The sequence below is a fragment of the Danio rerio genome, chromosome 14 (genome assembly GCF_049306965.1).
Source record: "Danio rerio strain Tuebingen ecotype United States chromosome 14, GRCz12tu, whole genome shotgun sequence".
Classification (NCBI taxonomy): Eukaryota; Metazoa; Chordata; class Actinopteri; order Cypriniformes; family Danionidae; genus Danio; species Danio rerio.
Window position 1 is genome coordinate 9,698,033 of NC_133189.1, and position 18,091 is coordinate 9,716,123.

At 35.1% G+C, this 18,091-nt stretch overlaps 1 protein-coding gene across 16 annotated transcripts in view; it reads right to left on the minus strand.

Annotated features, from left to right (window-relative positions):
- Window positions 1-475: 475 nt before the first annotated feature.
- The window catches only part of arhgef9b (Cdc42 guanine nucleotide exchange factor (GEF) 9b), a 102,502-nt gene continuing 84,886 nt past the window's right edge, over window positions 476-18,091 (minus strand). For 5 of the 16 annotated variants that reach the window (XM_021481030.3, XM_021481028.3, NM_001161663.2 and 2 more), the window contains 3 exons: window positions 16,680-16,923; window positions 16,169-16,237; window positions 476-3,410 (listed from right to left, as the gene is read on the minus strand). In XM_021481030.3, the coding sequence (XP_021336705.2) occupies window positions 3,238-3,410; window positions 16,169-16,237; window positions 16,680-16,923 (486 nt within the window). In that variant the 3' untranslated portion in view covers window positions 476-3,237. Of the gene's footprint in view, window positions 3,411-5,610; window positions 7,207-13,930; window positions 14,800-15,651; window positions 16,238-16,679; window positions 16,924-18,091 lie in introns of those variants that run through there. The other 11 variants (XM_073921469.1, XM_021481032.3, XM_073921472.1 and 8 more) reach the window with 7 other exon arrangements.

An 18,091-nucleotide genomic window follows, 5' to 3' on the forward strand; every position in this document is an offset into this window, starting at 1 on the left:
TATCAACGTCTATTGATGTTACAGCTTGATGTTGTGTGGACGTTACCTCTATGACGTCTATGAGATGTTGGATTTTGGTTGCCATAACTGATTAATAAATGTCAGTTTTTGACATCAATATGACTTTGGTTTAAGATGTTGGCTAGATGCTGGATTTTGGTCACTTTTCAACACAACCTAAAATCAACCAAATATCAACGTCATTTCACATCATTATTGGACGTCAAAATAACATTGTCCTTGAAGCTGGTGACCTACATCTAACCTCATGTTATCATCTTGATGTTGTGTGCCTGTTGGGATTTCTCCACACCTGAAGGATCTTGTGCATCAGATGCTCTTTACTGGTCTCACTTGCACACAATAAATGTTCATCAAAAGAAAAAACAAACATGCAAAGTAAACAATACATTAAGCAATACAAATATTCAAATAGCTAAATAACTGTACTTAAAGAAAACATCATGACTTTGGCTTCGATTAATTTGAAGGTTTTATGCAGAATGGAGAGTATTACAAGAAATGAAAAGAAAAAGAACAGAAAGCACTTGATTTTCACTCTTTACTTTAAAACATAGCACATCATTACAGCTAACAATATGTAAATTCATACTAAACATTCATAAGAAAGTAAATAAGGAAGTGCATTATTACTGAACACCAACAGATTATATAGTTATGAATAAATCACATAACTGCTTAGGTGTATCTATAGATATGAGCATATGTCATACAAACCCAGTTTTCACATCCCATGGTTTCTTACATTGTCTACTTTGTGCCAAACGTAGCCTTCTAATTTACCGATTAACAATAAATGAATGTATATGTATGTAGCCTATTTAAAAAAGGGTTTCTTTTATAATGTTTGACCCTGCTGAACAACTATTTCCTTTCATGATGTCAGTTGTCCTTAACAGTAAACACAAGGGTTAAGTCATTGAATTCAGTCACACAAACGATTGTTAAGACATTATTAATAAACATTTTTTGGGTCATTGCCTGACCAGATCACTTTCAAAACATTTATTTCAGAAGTAAATGTCACAGATGTTCTATTACTTGGAATGGCCATCACTACTTCCTCAACCGCAACTTATTTACCCAATATAGGCTCACTCTGAAAATGTACCCTATATACATTTCTGGAGATCTTGAATTATGTAGCCAGAAGAACGTATGGCTGCATTTTGTCTTTATAACAAATGATACAAGGTGGTATGATGGCATTCCTTTCCACGCAAGCAGCTGCCCGTTGACCTCCACGTGGACGGCTTTCCCGCTCTTATCAATTTGTCCAGTGGCTCACCGGGTATGTTGGTGGACTAGAGATAACGAGAGTAACTGACATCGATGACGGTGTTAAAGTCCGATTAAGAACAGTTCCAGAAAGTGGGTAGGACAAAAACAAAATCATTTATTTTCTTGTCGGCTTAGTCCCTTTATTAATCTGGGGTCGCCACAGTGGAATGAACCGCCAACTTATCCAGCACGTTTTTAAGCAGTGGATGCCCTTCCAGCCGCAACCCATCTCTGGGAAACATCCACAAACACTCATTCACACACACTCATACACAACGGACCAATTCACATGTACCACATGTCTTTGGACTGTGGGGGAAACCGGAGCACCCAGAGGAAACCCACGTGAACGCAGGGAGAACATACAAACTCCACACAGAAATGCCAACTGAGCCGAGGATCGAACCAGCGACCTTTTTGCTGTGAGGCAACAGCACTAGCTACTGCGCCACTGCTTTGCCCCAAAAACAAAATCCAAAATCAAAAATTTAGGTAAGTGGGTGGGTGTTGGTCAATCGGTGCTTTTTAAAACAGTGTCGTTTGGGTTTAGGGAAAGGCGTGGGTGGCATGATCAGTCGGTTGGTTGGTTAATGAGTCAGTCGCAAGAAGAGCAGGCACAATTGGCACTTTCAAGAGAAATTTGAGATCTCAAAAAGTGTACACAGAGACCTCTAGAGGATTTATGTGAGAAGAGCATGTGCGAACGGCACTTGCGAGAGAAATTTGAGATCTTAAAAATCGTACACACCGGTCTCTGGTGGATTTACATGAGAAGAGCATGGGTGAACGGCACTCGAAGAGAAATTTGAAATCTTAAAAAGTGCACACAGCGACCTCTGGTGGATTTGCGAAAACAAAAAATTGCAAAAAATGTACCTCCTGGATCGTATTCGGCGTTCTCCAGAAATGTACATACGGGTACGTTTTCAGAATGTATCTGGGTTGTATTTACCTATATTCAGAGTCTTTTTGAGTGAGCAAGTCCACCAGTATTGGGGGTTAGACTTTTCAAATGACAGCTATGGGGTCTGTCCTACTGCTCAGATGTTATAAATGTGCTGTTCTATAATTTACATTCATTTACTGAAAATATAGCAAACGGGCTGAAGATTTCATTTAGAGCTTCTTCTCATGAGCACACTATGAAGTCTTGGGCCATACGTCTATGGTTATGACATCTGGCGTTACACAAAAGGAAAATAACACAGATAATAAATTACCTAAAATAAAAAATATACATATGTGACTGTCAAAAAAACAAAAAGGTGAATTTTCTTGGCCTAAGACTCCTGCACATTACTGAATGTAAAATAACAAAGCACTTGCTCAATATTTGCCATGAACTACAATAATAAATAGTATCAGAGTAGCTATTACAAATCAACAACAGCAGATAAACAAACAAAAATATGATCAGAAAAAGAATACAATGTGTATGGATGGTTTCAGTGTGCTTACTGCAGAGTAAGTATATTATACAATCAAAAATAACTCCATTGGGAGGCAAATTCAAAAATCTACTTGACCTTTTTTCTCTTTTAGACATACAAAAACATCAATATTTATATGAAATGAGTTCAGTCAGTATCATACATTGTGAGTGATTCATTGAGGAGAGCGCAAGATACAAGATTGTGACACTTTCACAAATCTGGAATAATCTCATACTAAGAATTAAATTTAAAATCAGCTCGGTAAGTGAAAGGAATACCCTGTTTAGACTATTTGGCTGTGGAACAAATGTCTTTGATCAGCTGTTGACAAATGAGCACTGTATGCTGGTCAACTGAAGTTCGCCTTCAAAATAGCACAAGGCCAATATAATAGTGGTGAATGAGCACATCAGGGTTATGATTGTCAGTCAGTTTTCTCCGGATAGAGGTTTGTGGTGTGTTCATACAGTAGTCAATAAATACAAGAACTTCTCTGCTGGAACTATTTCTTCCCATTTTTTGATGTGAACTTATTAAAGTTTTGCCAGAATGGAGATTGTCCTGATTTGGAAACGTGGAATTCGACTAGATCTGATTGCTGCATGTCATCCGAGAGCACGAAGGGTCCGTGAGACGAGGGGTCCGAGGGAGACACGCACCTGCTCTGGCTCACACCTGCTCGGGAGAATTCAAAAGACAGGAAAAAAAAGAAGAGATGTTTGAGAATTGATGAAAACGTAGCCATCTGGAAGAAGCGAGCCAATGCTGAAAGCAAAATAATCAGTGCGCAGCTGTGATGAATCATGCTTCAAAGCATACAGAACATCCCTTAATCAATGCACCATGGTAAATAGCCACATTTTCCACCTAAATACCATAGTTAATAAAAAATAGCCACTTCTGCTTTGATGACTTGCAGTCACATTTAAATTTCTCAGCAAATAAACGATGGTGAGGTACATCTTAAAATTACCTTCACTTTTTTTCTGAGCCGATTTTTTGCAATCCGCTAGTGTCTAGGGGAGAGCGGGGACGAAAGTAGCAAATTGATTTTCTCAAAGCCCTGACAACATTCGCTTTCCAGCCTGTAACAGCACATTCTGCATGCAACCCTTGATGGAGCTGCCAAATATCCCGCTGTTAGCTCCAAATTTCAGTTTCAAGTGCAGCAAGTAAATGATTGTAGTGGTTCTTTTTGTTCCTTTTTTACAAGTTGTGTTTCTCTTCTCATGTGTCAGACTAATGATCAATCTACAGGTTATTTAGTGCAATAAGACATCCTTAAGATTGCATGTTTGAGCTTTTTTAGTTTAATAGTAGATCAGGTTTAAATGGCAAGAGTTCCTGTGAGGAAGAACATATTTATGTCCCATTGCTAATATTGATACCTTATTTTTCACTTCCACATTAGAGCTTGCAGTGTTTGGATTCAGATGCTTTATAAAATTCCAATAATAATAATAAAAAAAAAAAATCAAAAATTGAAGAAAATTAACATTTTGCATTTTTAAATTTAAAATAAAAATGCCGTAATATTTTGGCGGGACAAAATATGTTTGCAGTTAACATTAACGAGGTCAAAATCAGATGTATTTCAAATAAACAAGATTAAGCCAGTAAATCTAGCAAATATTGTTGTTACTTTCAATCCTGCCGACAGTCAAAAGTTACTTTTGTTTAAAGGGAAGTTATATTGGAGTTGTTCTACACTGATACAAAATAACACCTGATTTTCAAAGACCACTCTTGTGAGTTATTTACCTCAGCAATAATACTCTCACTGGCCACTTTATTAGGTACACCTTACTAGTACTGGGTTGGACCCCCGTTTGCCTTCAGAACTGCCTTAATCCTTTGTGGCATAGATTCAACAAGGTTCTGGAAATATTCCTCAGAGATTTTGGTCCATATTGACATGATAGAATCACGCAGTTGCTACAGATTTGTTGCCTGCACATCCATGATGTGAATCTAATCTATTGGATTAAGCTCTTGTGACTGTGGAGGCCATTTGAGTACAGTGTACAGTACAACTCATTGTTATGTTAAAAAAACCAGATCATTGGCACTTTATGACATGGTGCTTTATCCTGCTGGAAGTAGGCATCAGAAGATGGGTAAACTGTGGTCATAAATGGATGGACATGGTCAGCAACAATACTCAGGTAGGCTGTGACATTGAAAAGATTCTCAATGGATACAAATGGGCCCAAAGTGTGCCAAGAAAATATCCCCACACCATTATACCACCACCACCAGCCAGAACCGTTGATACAAGGCAGGATAGATTCATGCTTTCATGTTGTTGACGGCAAATTCTGACCCTACCATCTGAATGTCGCAGCAGAAATCAAGACTCATCAGACCAGGCAATGTTTTTCCAATCTTCTATTGTCCAATTTTGGTGAGCCTGTGCAGATTGTAGCCTCATTTTCCTGTTCTTAGCTGACAGGAGTGGCACCTGGTGTGGTCTTCTGCTGCTGTAGCCCATCCGCCTCAAGGTTGGGCGTGTTGTGTGTTCAGAGATGCTCTTCTGCATACATCGTTTGCGGTGGTGGAAAAAGTACTGAAAAATCATACAAGTAAAAGTACCATTACTTGCCTAACATGTAGTGCAAGTAGAGTAAAAGTATCTGTTGCAAATATTACTCAAAGTATGAGTAAAAAGTAGCCTTTTTAAAAGTACTCAAGAGTAGTGAGTATTAAACTGTAAAAAAGTATTTTTGCATTTACATGCAGTTTGTGCAGGGATGTGTAAATGTAACATTCCGTAGTGCAATTAGTGATCTTCGTATATTAGTTTGTTCCTTCCAACATTTCTTTCATTGTTTTTTTGTTCATTGTTGTTTTGTTTTGTTTTTGTTCAGTTATTCATTCATTCGTTCCTTCATTCGGTCCTTCCTTCGTTCTTCCCTTCATTTGATCGCTAGTTCATATTTTTGTTCCTTTCTTCATAAGGTCATTTGTTCAGTCGTTCCTTCTTTTCTTAGTTTGTTCAGCTCTTCCTTAAATTCTTATTTCATTCATTTGGTCCTTTGTTCGTTCGTTTATATTTTTTTCCTTTCTTCATTTGGTCCTTCCTTCGTGCCTCCCTTCATTTGTTCGCTCCTTCATTCGTTCTTTCGTTCATAATTTTTGTTCCTTCATTAGATCCTTTAATCATTCATTCGTTCCTTTTTTTTTTAGTTTGTTCAGTCCTTCCTTGAATCCCAACTTTATTCATTTAGTCCTTCCTTCATAAGTTTAGTCCTTCCTTCGTTCGGTCGTTCCGTTTGTCATTCCATTTCCATGAGTGGTTATTTGAGTTAATGTCTATCAGCTGAAACCAGTCTGGCCATTCTCCTCTGACTTTTCACCTAAACAAGTCATTTGTGCCCACACAACTGCCGCTCACTGGATATTTTCTCTTTTTCTGACCATTCTCTGTAAACCCTAGAGATGATTGTGCATGAGAATCCCAGTAGATCAGCAGTTTTTGAAATTACTCAGACCAGCCCGTCTGGCACCAACAACCATGCCAAGTTAGAGTCACTTAAATCACATTTCTTCTTCATTCTGATGCTCGATTTGAACTGCAGCAGGTCGTCTTGACCATGTCTGCATGCCTAAATGCATTGAGTTGCTGCCATGTGATTGGCTGATTAGAAATTTGCGTTAACGAGCAGTTAAACAGAGGTACCTAATAAATTAGCCAGTGAGTATATATTTCTGCTAAAACTGTTATCTTTAGAAATGAGGATTTTATGAAAATGGTACTTTGGACCCCGCTCTCTCCTATAGTATCCAAACCCTTCTTAGAACAACTGTATGCAACATTTAACTGTACATAACTCCAGTAACTATGGTATTTTGGCAGAATTTACCACAGTCATGACAAAATTAAGAAGTATGAACTACAGTCATACATGATTTTTAGCAATTGAAATATATATTTCTAACAACATGATATAAACATAACCAATAAATAGGCAGCTGTTTTTCTAGCAAAAAAGAAAGAAAAAAAGGTCCCATGGCATTTTGAAACACAATCTTTTTGAGTTGATAATAGTTAGAGATAGTTCAACCGAAACTAAAAAAATATATCATTATTTACTTTCCCTGTTCTAAAACCTGTTCAGTTGTTATCAAGTTGATCTTTCTTAGCAGTGCTTGTCATGATTTAATGATTTTAGATAAAACAATAGAAATTGTTACGGCTATACCAGGGTTAGTAAATAAGGAATGATAGTTTTTAGGTGAATTATCCCTTTTAACTTTAATGTCATTTTACTTGTTATAAAAAAAATCCCAAGATTCTTAGATAGTACACTAGCATAATTGCTTTTTCTAGTTGTATTTCAAAGTCGTTGCCATGCTGCTTTGTGGAAATAACTAATTCTACATTAAATGCTAATACAAAATACCTTTATCATTTTCATACCATGTCCATATAAAATGTCCCTCTTTCTCAAGATGATATCTATCAAAGAATCTGCAAATTCAAGAACATACTTCACCGTTTGTCAGTGAAGCATTGAGGATTCATAACAGAGAGTAAATATGACAAAAAATAATGACCTACTAATTTAATATATAGGAATTTCACTAAAAAGCAGATGTACTTTTTCTATATTTAAAATGACTCTAAACCAACTTTCTCTCAATAATAAAACAAATAGCTTAAAACAGATATCGAAGGGCCAAGCACAAACACAAAACATCCATTACAAGAAAATGAAATAGGATGTACAGTTGAAATAAGAATTTTTAAAACCCCCTTAGAATTGTGTTAATCTTTTTTTAAAATATTTCCTAAATGTTTAACAGAGCAAGGAAATTTTCACAGTATATCTGATAATATTTTTTCTTCTGGAGAAACTCTTTTGTTTTATTTTGGCTAGAATAAAAGCAGTTTTTAATAATAAAAAAAACATTTTAAGGTCATAGGCTGTATAGAAGTGTCTTGAAAAATATCTAGTAAAATATTATGTACTGTTATCATGGCAAAGATAAAATCAGTTATTAGAAAGGCCCACATGGAATCTGCGCACGCAGAATTCTGCAGATATTCCACAGGTTTCTGCAGATTTTTAGCCTAACATTATTTCTGTTTTTTTTTTTTTAACAATGTGTTTATTGTTTTTGATAATGCAAGACAGGTAACAGAAAAACACAATTCCATTTCGTCGCAATTATTTCCCACCCCAACAAAAGAACATCACTCTCTTCTCCCCTATATAAATACACAGAATTCTCTTACAAGAGATAATTTAAATGCAAAACAAATATTGTTAGGTACCCAAAAACCAAATATACATTACTGTACTGTACACATAAAATTTACAATATCTAACAAAACATAAGGAAACACACAAACAAAAAAATAAAAACACTATACTTAGTTACACCTCTTGTAATAAATGACCAATATTATTGTTGTTAATGTAGTAATTATACGGCTTCCATATTTCTTCATATTTATCCATTTTGTTTTTAATAAAATATGTTACTTTTTCCATAGCCATACACTGTGCCATGGCATTAATCCAAGTTTCAATAGATGGTGGATCAGGTCTTTTCCAGCTAAGAGCTATCATTCTTTTAGCTTGTAATATAGCATAATCATTATTTCTGTTCATTTAATTCAGTAAATGTGTGTAAATCTATATTTATTCAGTTTTTAAATTAATTTCAGTAATAGTATTGACTAATATGAAAATGTTCATTTGATTTATGTACAATGTAGTTTGCTTTGTTCACCAAATAAAGTGAATCTAATTGGATTTGCATTTTAAGCATTAAATAAAAGGTGAAATGTATTATATTTTATTTCACATAATAAGGTTTTAGTTATGATACTCTCAAAATAATTCCACAGAAATCTGCAGATTTTTACCAAAACCCTCCGCAAAAATAGCAAAAAACATGCGCAGATTGCATCTGGCCCTAGAAATGAGTTATTAAAACTATTATGTTTAGAACAAAAATTGGGGAAAAATAAACAGGGGGGCTAATAAATCAGGGTGTTTAATAATTCTGATTTCAGCTGTAGCTTTTTCTGCAATAATTTAAAGAAAATAATTGGTGCACCAGAGAGTTCAGTTCATGGAGCTTTGGATGTCTTCTATGTCCGACCTTTCCATTTCAGATCTTGCAGTGTCTATTGTTTTGCTGGTGATTCATTTACTGTGTGTTTGATTAAGAAAATGATGAAAATGTGTTGGTGTGTCTCCAAGAATAAGATTGTGAAGCGTTCTAAAACTGCTCATAACTTCTAACCAGCTGGTGGTGCTTTTACTAAATGTCAATGCACATAAAACATTCAGTCCATTATGGACTATAAATAGAGGCAGAGTGCTTCTTGCTGCAGCATCCATTTGCTGCTTTTACCTAAGTGGTGCTTTGACTACTGTATATAGCCCAGTTATAATAAAGCATAGTGTTACTATAGCAGTCAGCCTTATATATGGGCAACATTTGACAGTTGCACTTAAAGTTGTCAGTATTTTTACAGAACAGAAGAGATACAACCAGCATAAAAGAGGACTCATTGTACAACAGAGTGACCCTAAACAAACAAATTCATTACTAAAAGTGCCATATAATGGAAATTTGGATCACTGATATGCACACGCCAGGCTGCGTTTGATTAGCCACAACATTTCCTAGTGAGATTACAACAATGATCATTTCTTCCCATTATTTTTACGTTTATCCAAGTTTGTATTTAACGTATTATGTATGTGGGACTCTTATTTTGAAAATAGGACACTAAAAAGTAGCAGTTTTTGAAGCAGCAGCAACTACAGTGTTCACAGCTTGTCAGAATGCAAAATGCAGGATATAAAGATTATGCATTCATTCAGCATTGCCCTGAAGAGGCAAAAGGTTTGTTTAAATGTGTATTTTGTTAGTTTGATATGTATATTGGAGAGTAAGTTTATAATGAGGCAATAAACACATGTAAATTGAGGAATATAAGTGTTTACAATGCAAAAACAGCTTTTCTTACTTAGATTTTTTTGTATTTTTTCTAGTCCAAATATATTAAAAGTCTTATATCAAGAAGCTTTTTCTAGGCAAGCAAAACAATGTCTTCAGATGTCTTTTCAGAAATAATGTCAAATTTAAAACTTAAAACAAACAAAATAATCTGCAAATGGGGTAAACAAAAATAATATTGTTTTTACTTGACATACAATGAAAGATTATTTTGCTTGTTTTAAAGAAAAACCCATTTCAATTTCACATATTATTTCTTAAACAATACAATATGTTTTGCTTGTCCTGAAAATACATCTTGATTTAAGAATGTTTAGATGTTTGGACTAGAAACAAGACAAAAAATCTAAGTAAGAAAAGCATTTTTTTGCAGTGTAATGCATGTTTATGCACCGTGTCATATCGCTTAGCTCTTACTGTGATTTTTCTAGAGTGAAATGTTGCCAATAAACTTCATAAGACTCCTTTGTTTGATATGAAATCATGCCTGTGAGTTCGTACACATCAAAGCTTCATAAAAAAATCCTAAATACAACCTGTTTGTCTAATTATTATAATTTTGCCCACATACTTTATACAAAACACAACTGAGTAGCAAACTAGGCTACTCTGGTGACTCACTAAAATAAACCTCTCTACGTTTGATAATTATGATTATTTTGGATGTGTGTATGTCAGACTACATCACACTTTGTGTGTGTGTGTGTGTGTGTTAGGCACTCATTAACAGAGCTCATCAATATTCATGACTGCTCCAAATATGATAAAAACTCAGCATTTCATTCAGGGGGTAATTTCTGTGGTTATAAATGAGCATATTTAATTTTTTTTAACTTACCTAAGCAACATATCTACTATGTAGATATTAACATATTTAATATCTACATATTAACATATTTTACTAACGTTAGTATTTATTAACATATTTTATTAACATATTTAATCAACCCACACTATGGCACCTTTATGGTTTTGCCGCTGCAGCAATACTATGGCTACTTCTGACAGCAGTGGCCAATCACAATTCAGAAAAGGAGATGCATTATATTCCAATTCCTTTCCCATCAGAAAGGGATGCGTTGACACACAATGTACTGCATTTCCAGTAGCAGTACTAAAATGCATTTTCAGCCTAACAAGGAAAGATGCTATAAGACAGTTAAAGAGACAACTTTTTATTTTTTAAAGAATGCATCTTTGTCACAAAAATGTATGAGATTCTTTCTTCTTTAGAACACCAAGGTAGATATTTTAAAGAAAACTGACTTCCATTGGACAACCAATGACTTTCATAGTACTTCTTTATCCTACTATGGATGTCAATAGTTACAGGTTTTCAGCTTTCACCAAAATATTTTTTTTTTGTGTTAAACATTTCTTTTGTGTTAAACAGAATAAAAAAATCATAAAGGTCTATAACCACTTAAGGGTGAATAAATTGTCATTTTTTGGTGAACTATGTGTTTACTGTTCAAATTCTTGTGAGCAAAACCTTTTATATAGTCATAAGCTGTATTTCTGTTGCAAAGAACCCAGGATCGACAGACCTAATCTAATCCTTCCAGTTCTTTTAGCTGCACAGCCCGGTCCACAAAGGACCTCTAGAGTGGCACACGCTGTCAAACCCACTCGGCTCCTGAGTGACGCAGACAGCCTGGCATGGAGTCTGTGAAGGCTCTTCTGACCCAGCTGCCTGCTCTATACTCCATGGGCCCTTTTGCCAACATGTCAACTACTACTACAGGAAGACAACTCTGTGTAAGGCATCTGCACCACCAATGTCTCCAGTCCATTTGGTTTAAATTATGAGCAAATTAACTTTAAGACTGTAGATATAAAGAGACATAAGACATTCGAGTGTGCCAATTTTCATTAGATTTTATCCTATTTATACTAGCTGCCCTATATATTCACTATACCTGTAAAAAATACAGTAGGACAAACAGAGTGATAAACCTTCAGTGCTTGGCCCCAGGAACTATACAACAATGCTAACATGTTGTTTTGCAGAATAGAGATTAGAAACCAATGTCAATCAGCATGTAAGTGTGCTTTCACACATGTAGATCAATTGCTTTGTTTGAAAGCAGGGTTTAAAATGGTTAAATGTTGCTTTTTATTTTTGGTGAGTTCACTTTCACATGGCAAAGTTTCTAAACGGACCAAAAAAGTAATGTGTAAGTGAATCAGTCGCAAAGTCTCTTCACAGTATTGTGTAAAAGTCTTAGGCCACGAGAAATTTCACCCAAAAAATTTATTTAAAGTTGGATATTTTTTAAAAATACTAATTTACATTTCCAAGCATTATTTTTATAGTTGACTGTAATTCAACATTGAGATTATTGTCTGCACAAGGAGTCTGACAACTCCCAGTGCTCCACACAGAGAGATCTAATCTGATCATCATCCAGTCTGTTTGACATGGATGACATGAAGAAACTGAGACAAACTGAATCCAGAAGAACTTTGACAACATAATGCTTCAAAAAGCCTGCATAAAAGACTTTTGCACAGTACTGTACTGTATATAACCTTCAGATATTTTGTGTTAGTTGGATTGGATTCCATTTCCTCTGCAACAAAGTTTTCAACCATGCCAAGGACACCTTGTTCAGACTATCACAGATCAATTGTTTTACCTTGTTCACATACTGTATACACGAATGAACTGAGCTAAGGAGGGAAATGCTCAAGGTTCCAAAACAAATGTCTAGGTGTGAAAGCACCCTTAGTTTTCTGTCTTTTCATTGTTGCTTGAATACATGTTTGTATACATATAGAGCTATACTGTATATATTAGCCCTCCTGTGAAATGTTATGTCTTTTTCAGATGTTTCCCAAATGCTGTATAACTAAGAGGAGATATTTTCCAACACATTTTTAAACAAAAGTTTTCATAACTAACTTCTATTAATTAATTTATTTAGTCTTTGCCATGGTAATATGACAAAATATTTACCTAGTTATTTTGCAAAAAAATTAGCAATTGTAAATGCAATTTAAAGGCTTAACTAGGTTAATTAGTTTAACTAGCCAAATTAGAGTAATTAGGCAAACCAGTGTCTAACGATGTTTTTGTTCTGTAGACAATCTAAAAAAGTACATTTTTTTAAGGGAGCTAAGAATATTGACCTTAGAATAGTTAAAAAAATTAAAAACTACTTTTATTCTAGCCGAAATAAAACAAAAAAGACTTTCTCCAGAAGAAAAAAATATAGGAAATACTGTGAAATCTTTGCCCATAGGGGTGGTCCACTATGATATCATATTTTAAACTTAAGTTGATGCGTAATGCTGCTGTGTGAATATAAACAACATCTCTGAATGTAATGCGCTCAAAGTTCAATGCAAGGGGAGACATTGGCTTTTACAGAGTTAGCTTAGCAAAGCCTACAGCGAACAAAATTTACGTGCATTCACCACAAGCACACATCCCTCGCAGCGAGGGGGCGTGGCCAGATCCGCCGTAATATAGCGCTAACATTTGACAAAACACAGCTTTCAGAATCTCTCCCAGTTCAGTGCTGGATTCGGCTAAAACTGCTCCAACAGCTCTAACAGCAAAGCTGGGAATTGTGAGCCACAACCTGTAAGTGTTTTTATTTGTTAAAATTGATCAACTACATGAATAGTTTCTAGCGTTACCGGTATGTTGTAGCGAGGAAGTAAACAAGGATGTAAACAACAGGAAATGCATGTATTTTTATGCCTGTCTCTCTCTCTATGCGGCTGCTTTTTATGCGTTCTACGTCTCAAATAATAAACTCGTTAAAGATATGAGAATGTGTTTACTTACACATGTTTATTCCGAATATATGTAAAAGACACTTGTCAGATGTTATTTTGGAGAGCAGGCGTGAGTTTCAGCTGTGTGCTCTTCATTTCTGTCTGATTCAGACAGCTAACACTGCTAACAGCTGCTCTGACTGGACTTTTTACACATCACAAAAGCGCGCGATAGTAGGGGCGCCAATCTATGAATCATAGCACATTATGTTAGCGGACCAATCAGAGCCTCATGAGGGCGGGTCTTTCATAGGGACTAGGAAATATGACATGTATGTCATTTTCATGTATATAATCAAAGATATATGTAAAAATAACACGATTTTCTACAAGTGAAGCATGAGCACAATTATAAACACAACCAAGCCTTAAAATTACACTGTGGACCACCCTTTTAAATGACATAGTTTTTTTCAGTTTTTTATTTTAGTTGTAGTAATTTAATCCCACTATTTAAATTCTCCTTTCATTGGCTCTAAGTTATGATTAAATTAAACTGAGCAGTTCAGTTCAAGAAATATTTATTTGATGTTATTAAGGCAAAGAATATTCAATCAAAATGTAAATAAAACGAAGGGCACTGCATTATTATTGGCAGAGCTGTCGATCAATTCAATCCAGCACAAGTTTAACAGTTCTGCACTTCCGCCAAAACTCTGAAGACAATCAATGGCTCTGTCTACGCAACTCAATGAAGCTGTCATTAACAGCACTGCAACTGCAAGACCTCTGAGGCTAGACAGAAAGAGGTGATTTCAAATTTGGTTCAGGTTCATTTATACAGTTGAAGTCAGTATTATTGGGCTATTTAAATTCCCCCTCCCAATTTCTGTTTAATGGAGAGCAGATTTTTTTCAACACATTTCTAAACATAATAGTTTTAATAACTCATTTCTAATAACTGATTTATTTTATCTTTGCCATGATGACAGTAAATAATATTTTACTAGATATTTTTCAAGACACTTCTATACAGTTTGAAGCAGGGGTGTCCAAACTCGGTTCTGGAGGGCCGGTGTCCTGAAGATTTTAGCTCCAACTTTCTTAAACACACCCTCAAGGATGTTTCTAGAAAACCTAGTATGAGCTTGATTAGCTAGCTCAGGTGTGTCTAATTGTGGTTGGAACTAAACTTTGCAGGACACCGGCCTTCCAGGGCCGAGTGTGGACACCCCTGGCTTAAAGTGACATTTAAAGGCTTAACTGGGTTAATTAGGTTAACTAGGCAGGTTAGAGTAATTAGGCAAGTTAATGTATAACGATGGTTTGTTCTGTAGACTATCGAAAAAAAAAAAAGCTTAAAGCGTCACGAAACACCAAAACACATTTTTTGAGCTGTTGACAGTCGTATATGTGTCCCACACTGCTAAAAACACTATTAGGACACCTATATAACAGTGTACGCGACGCGCAACAACAATAACTTACGTTTCTAAGGAGGAACATTGTTTACCTGAGAGCTGTTCTCATCTGCAAACGCTGAGATCCGGATTCGCTTGTAGTCTCCTCTAAATAAAGATGCGGCTCTAGTTGCTGGTGATTGTCCTGTCTCTACAGATTTGGTAAGTGAGCGACCAGTGCTCTTTGTTTATTCAGTTCATATTTTATTCGTATCAAACAAACTATTGCACCAGTGTAAACAAGTTAGCACTAACAGTTACAACCAAACTATAACCTCGTGTTGGATTTTGTGACCGGAATAACACACGCGGCTTTCTGACGCTACCTGCCATGTGCATCTAAGTTTCCAGGAAATGCTGAGTTTTTTTTTCTCTCATTCGCCGTGCGGTATCAAACATGGCATGAAAAATACACGCTTAGAGCAGTTCCTCGAATCAAATATCTCCTTTGTCGGGAGGGACATGAATGAATTCCCTGAATGAAAGAGCCAAACTGCAGTTAAAGTCCACCATTTAATAATTTGGCAAATAATTCGACTACAGATGTCCATGTAAACACAGTCACATTGTCCGCTGTGGTTGTGTGTTTTGACTCTGAAATTCAGCGCGCCCAAATAGACACTCCCACACCAAGCCTCTTTTCTTTCTCCGACACTCCCCCCTAAACAGAGCTGGACACGCCCACTTTTCTGACTTTTTCCAAAGTAGAGGTGTGAAAACACTCTGCTGAAACAAGGGGGTTTCATGGCCCTTTAAAGGGGCTAATAATTTTGACCTTAAAATGTTTTTTTTTTTAAATATTAAAAGCTGCTTTTATTCGAGCCGAAATAAAACAAATAAGACTTTCTCCAGAAGAAAAAATATAATCAGACATACTGTGAAAATTTCTTTACTCTTTGAAACATCATTTGGGGCAATATTTTAAAAAAGAAAAAAATTCAAAGGGGAGCTAATAATTCTGATTTCAACTGTAGATGTCTTCCACCGTTTGTTATCTATAACTATCAAGAGTTTATTGAATTTGAAAAGATGTATGCAGTCATATGATCAACATCTACAGGTGTTGAACAGAGCTTCTGCTGAAAATTATAGTTTGACTATTTTTTATTAGTCACTGCCCAAAAACTCACAATGTGTCCAGTCTAAAAACATGAATCTATGAATATGTTCCTGTACACCAGCTCACTAGAGTAAAGCAACAATGAGAAGACAGATAGTAAAAATAGAAGAATGTTGAATTCACCTGGTATCGCTTTGTTGCCTCACCTTTCTGTTTGGTAACTTTACGCACTGTCATGGCAGCTTGTTTTTTTTGATATTCAGAAATTTCAAAACCTGCACAAAAACAACACCAGAAGGAGAGGAGTTGAGGTGAAGTCATAAAAAGCAACAGTATTTTATAGCAAATAATGGTATTTTAATATTAATATTTAATATTAATACTTTACAAGCACAGAAGCTAAGTTTTCATCCAAAGATGCTAAATAGACTTATGCACAAGCCTAAAACTAGGGTAAAACATTTAGAAATAAAGCACTATTTCTGCAGGTTTTATCAAGTCAAATTTAATACATTTAAAGACATTTTTAGGACTATTATGAATTCAATTTCAGAGTTATACAGGGCTGATATTGCTTTAAATCCTACAATGTGACTATTGCAGATTATCAATATCGTGAATCGATGCTGAAATGAAATATTGTGCAACCTTATTATTATTATTATATTTGGATGGAAACATAGCTACTGATAAACTAATAAACGCAAGATAACTGACCAATTTTTTCATCCTCTTGAACCATCTTGCGCTCCTCATGAAAAGCCCTCAGCCAGCGGATCTTCTCTTCTGGCTTCTTGGCCAAAAAGATGTGAATCTCGTCGCTGTCTCTGTTGTGCAGCTTGAAAGCATTTTTAACGCTGACGTTAAAGTCGTCATCCCGTCCATCAATAGCATCTCGCACTGCGTATCTATCCATGTCAATGCGTCCTTTGTAGTAAAGTATATCCCGTCGTATCAGGTCCTGGGAAGAGAAAACAAGTGATTATTGAAGGTTTTTTTTTATTTTGCTTGTGGATTTCACTTTTTCAATGGAATAAATATGGCATAAAATGTATTCATAGCTAGCATGATTACTTGTACACCTTTTGCTGGATTACTAAAGTGCTATAATATTTACTTGATATAGATCTGATAAAGCAATGTGATCTGTTAAGAAGAGTACAAAAACTGAGGACATTTAAAAAAAAAAAAACTGATTGTGTTGGAATTTTGGTCATTTTATTGTCATTAGTAAAACATCTTTAATGTAGGTATTTGGAAAGAATGGTTGGGAATTCTGAGAATCTTTCAAACTGTTATAGTGTGGATATATGATGATATACAGTGTCAGTCACAGTTCATATATAGATTATAATTAAAAACTTCCACATTTGGCCAATGTGATGTACAATGTCCAAAAGAGTGAACATTAATATAAACCAGTGACGGAAATAACAGCGCTATAAATAAACTGCTAAATAAAAACTGCACATGGATTCTCACCTCCGTTAATCCACGACTAGTATGTTACAATAATAAAGTTAAAGACAAAACTATTGGGCCTCCTGTGTGATTTTTAATTATGTTTTATTCCATTTTCCAAGCGATGAATAACAGACTAAAATAATTTTTCTTTTGTATTTTTCTTCTGGAGAAAGTCCCATTTCCATTAGTTTTTTTTTTGTGGAATTTTAAAAATAAAACATTTTAAATTGTTCAAGGTCAGTAGAATTAGTCGCCTTAAGAAATTATTAGTGTTGTTTAGATTGGCTACAGAACAAACCACTGTTGTCCAGTGACTTGCCTAATTAACCAAACTTGTCTTGTTAACGTAATTAACCAATTTAAGCCATTAAATTACACTTAAACGCATTACTAGCATGTTGCAAAATAACTAGTAAACTATTATTTACTGTTATGATGGCAAAGACAAAAACTATTATTTAAAAAGAAGATGTGTTGAAAAAATCTCTGTTAAACAGCACATGGGAAATATTGGAAAAATAATTTAACTATCACAGGAGGGCTAATAATTTTGTCTTCAACTGTACCTACAAAAAAGAAAATCTAATAAAATTAAATTAAGATATAAGCATAAATAAAACATTTTACACTAATTCCTCACTATATACAGTATTTAGCAATGTCAT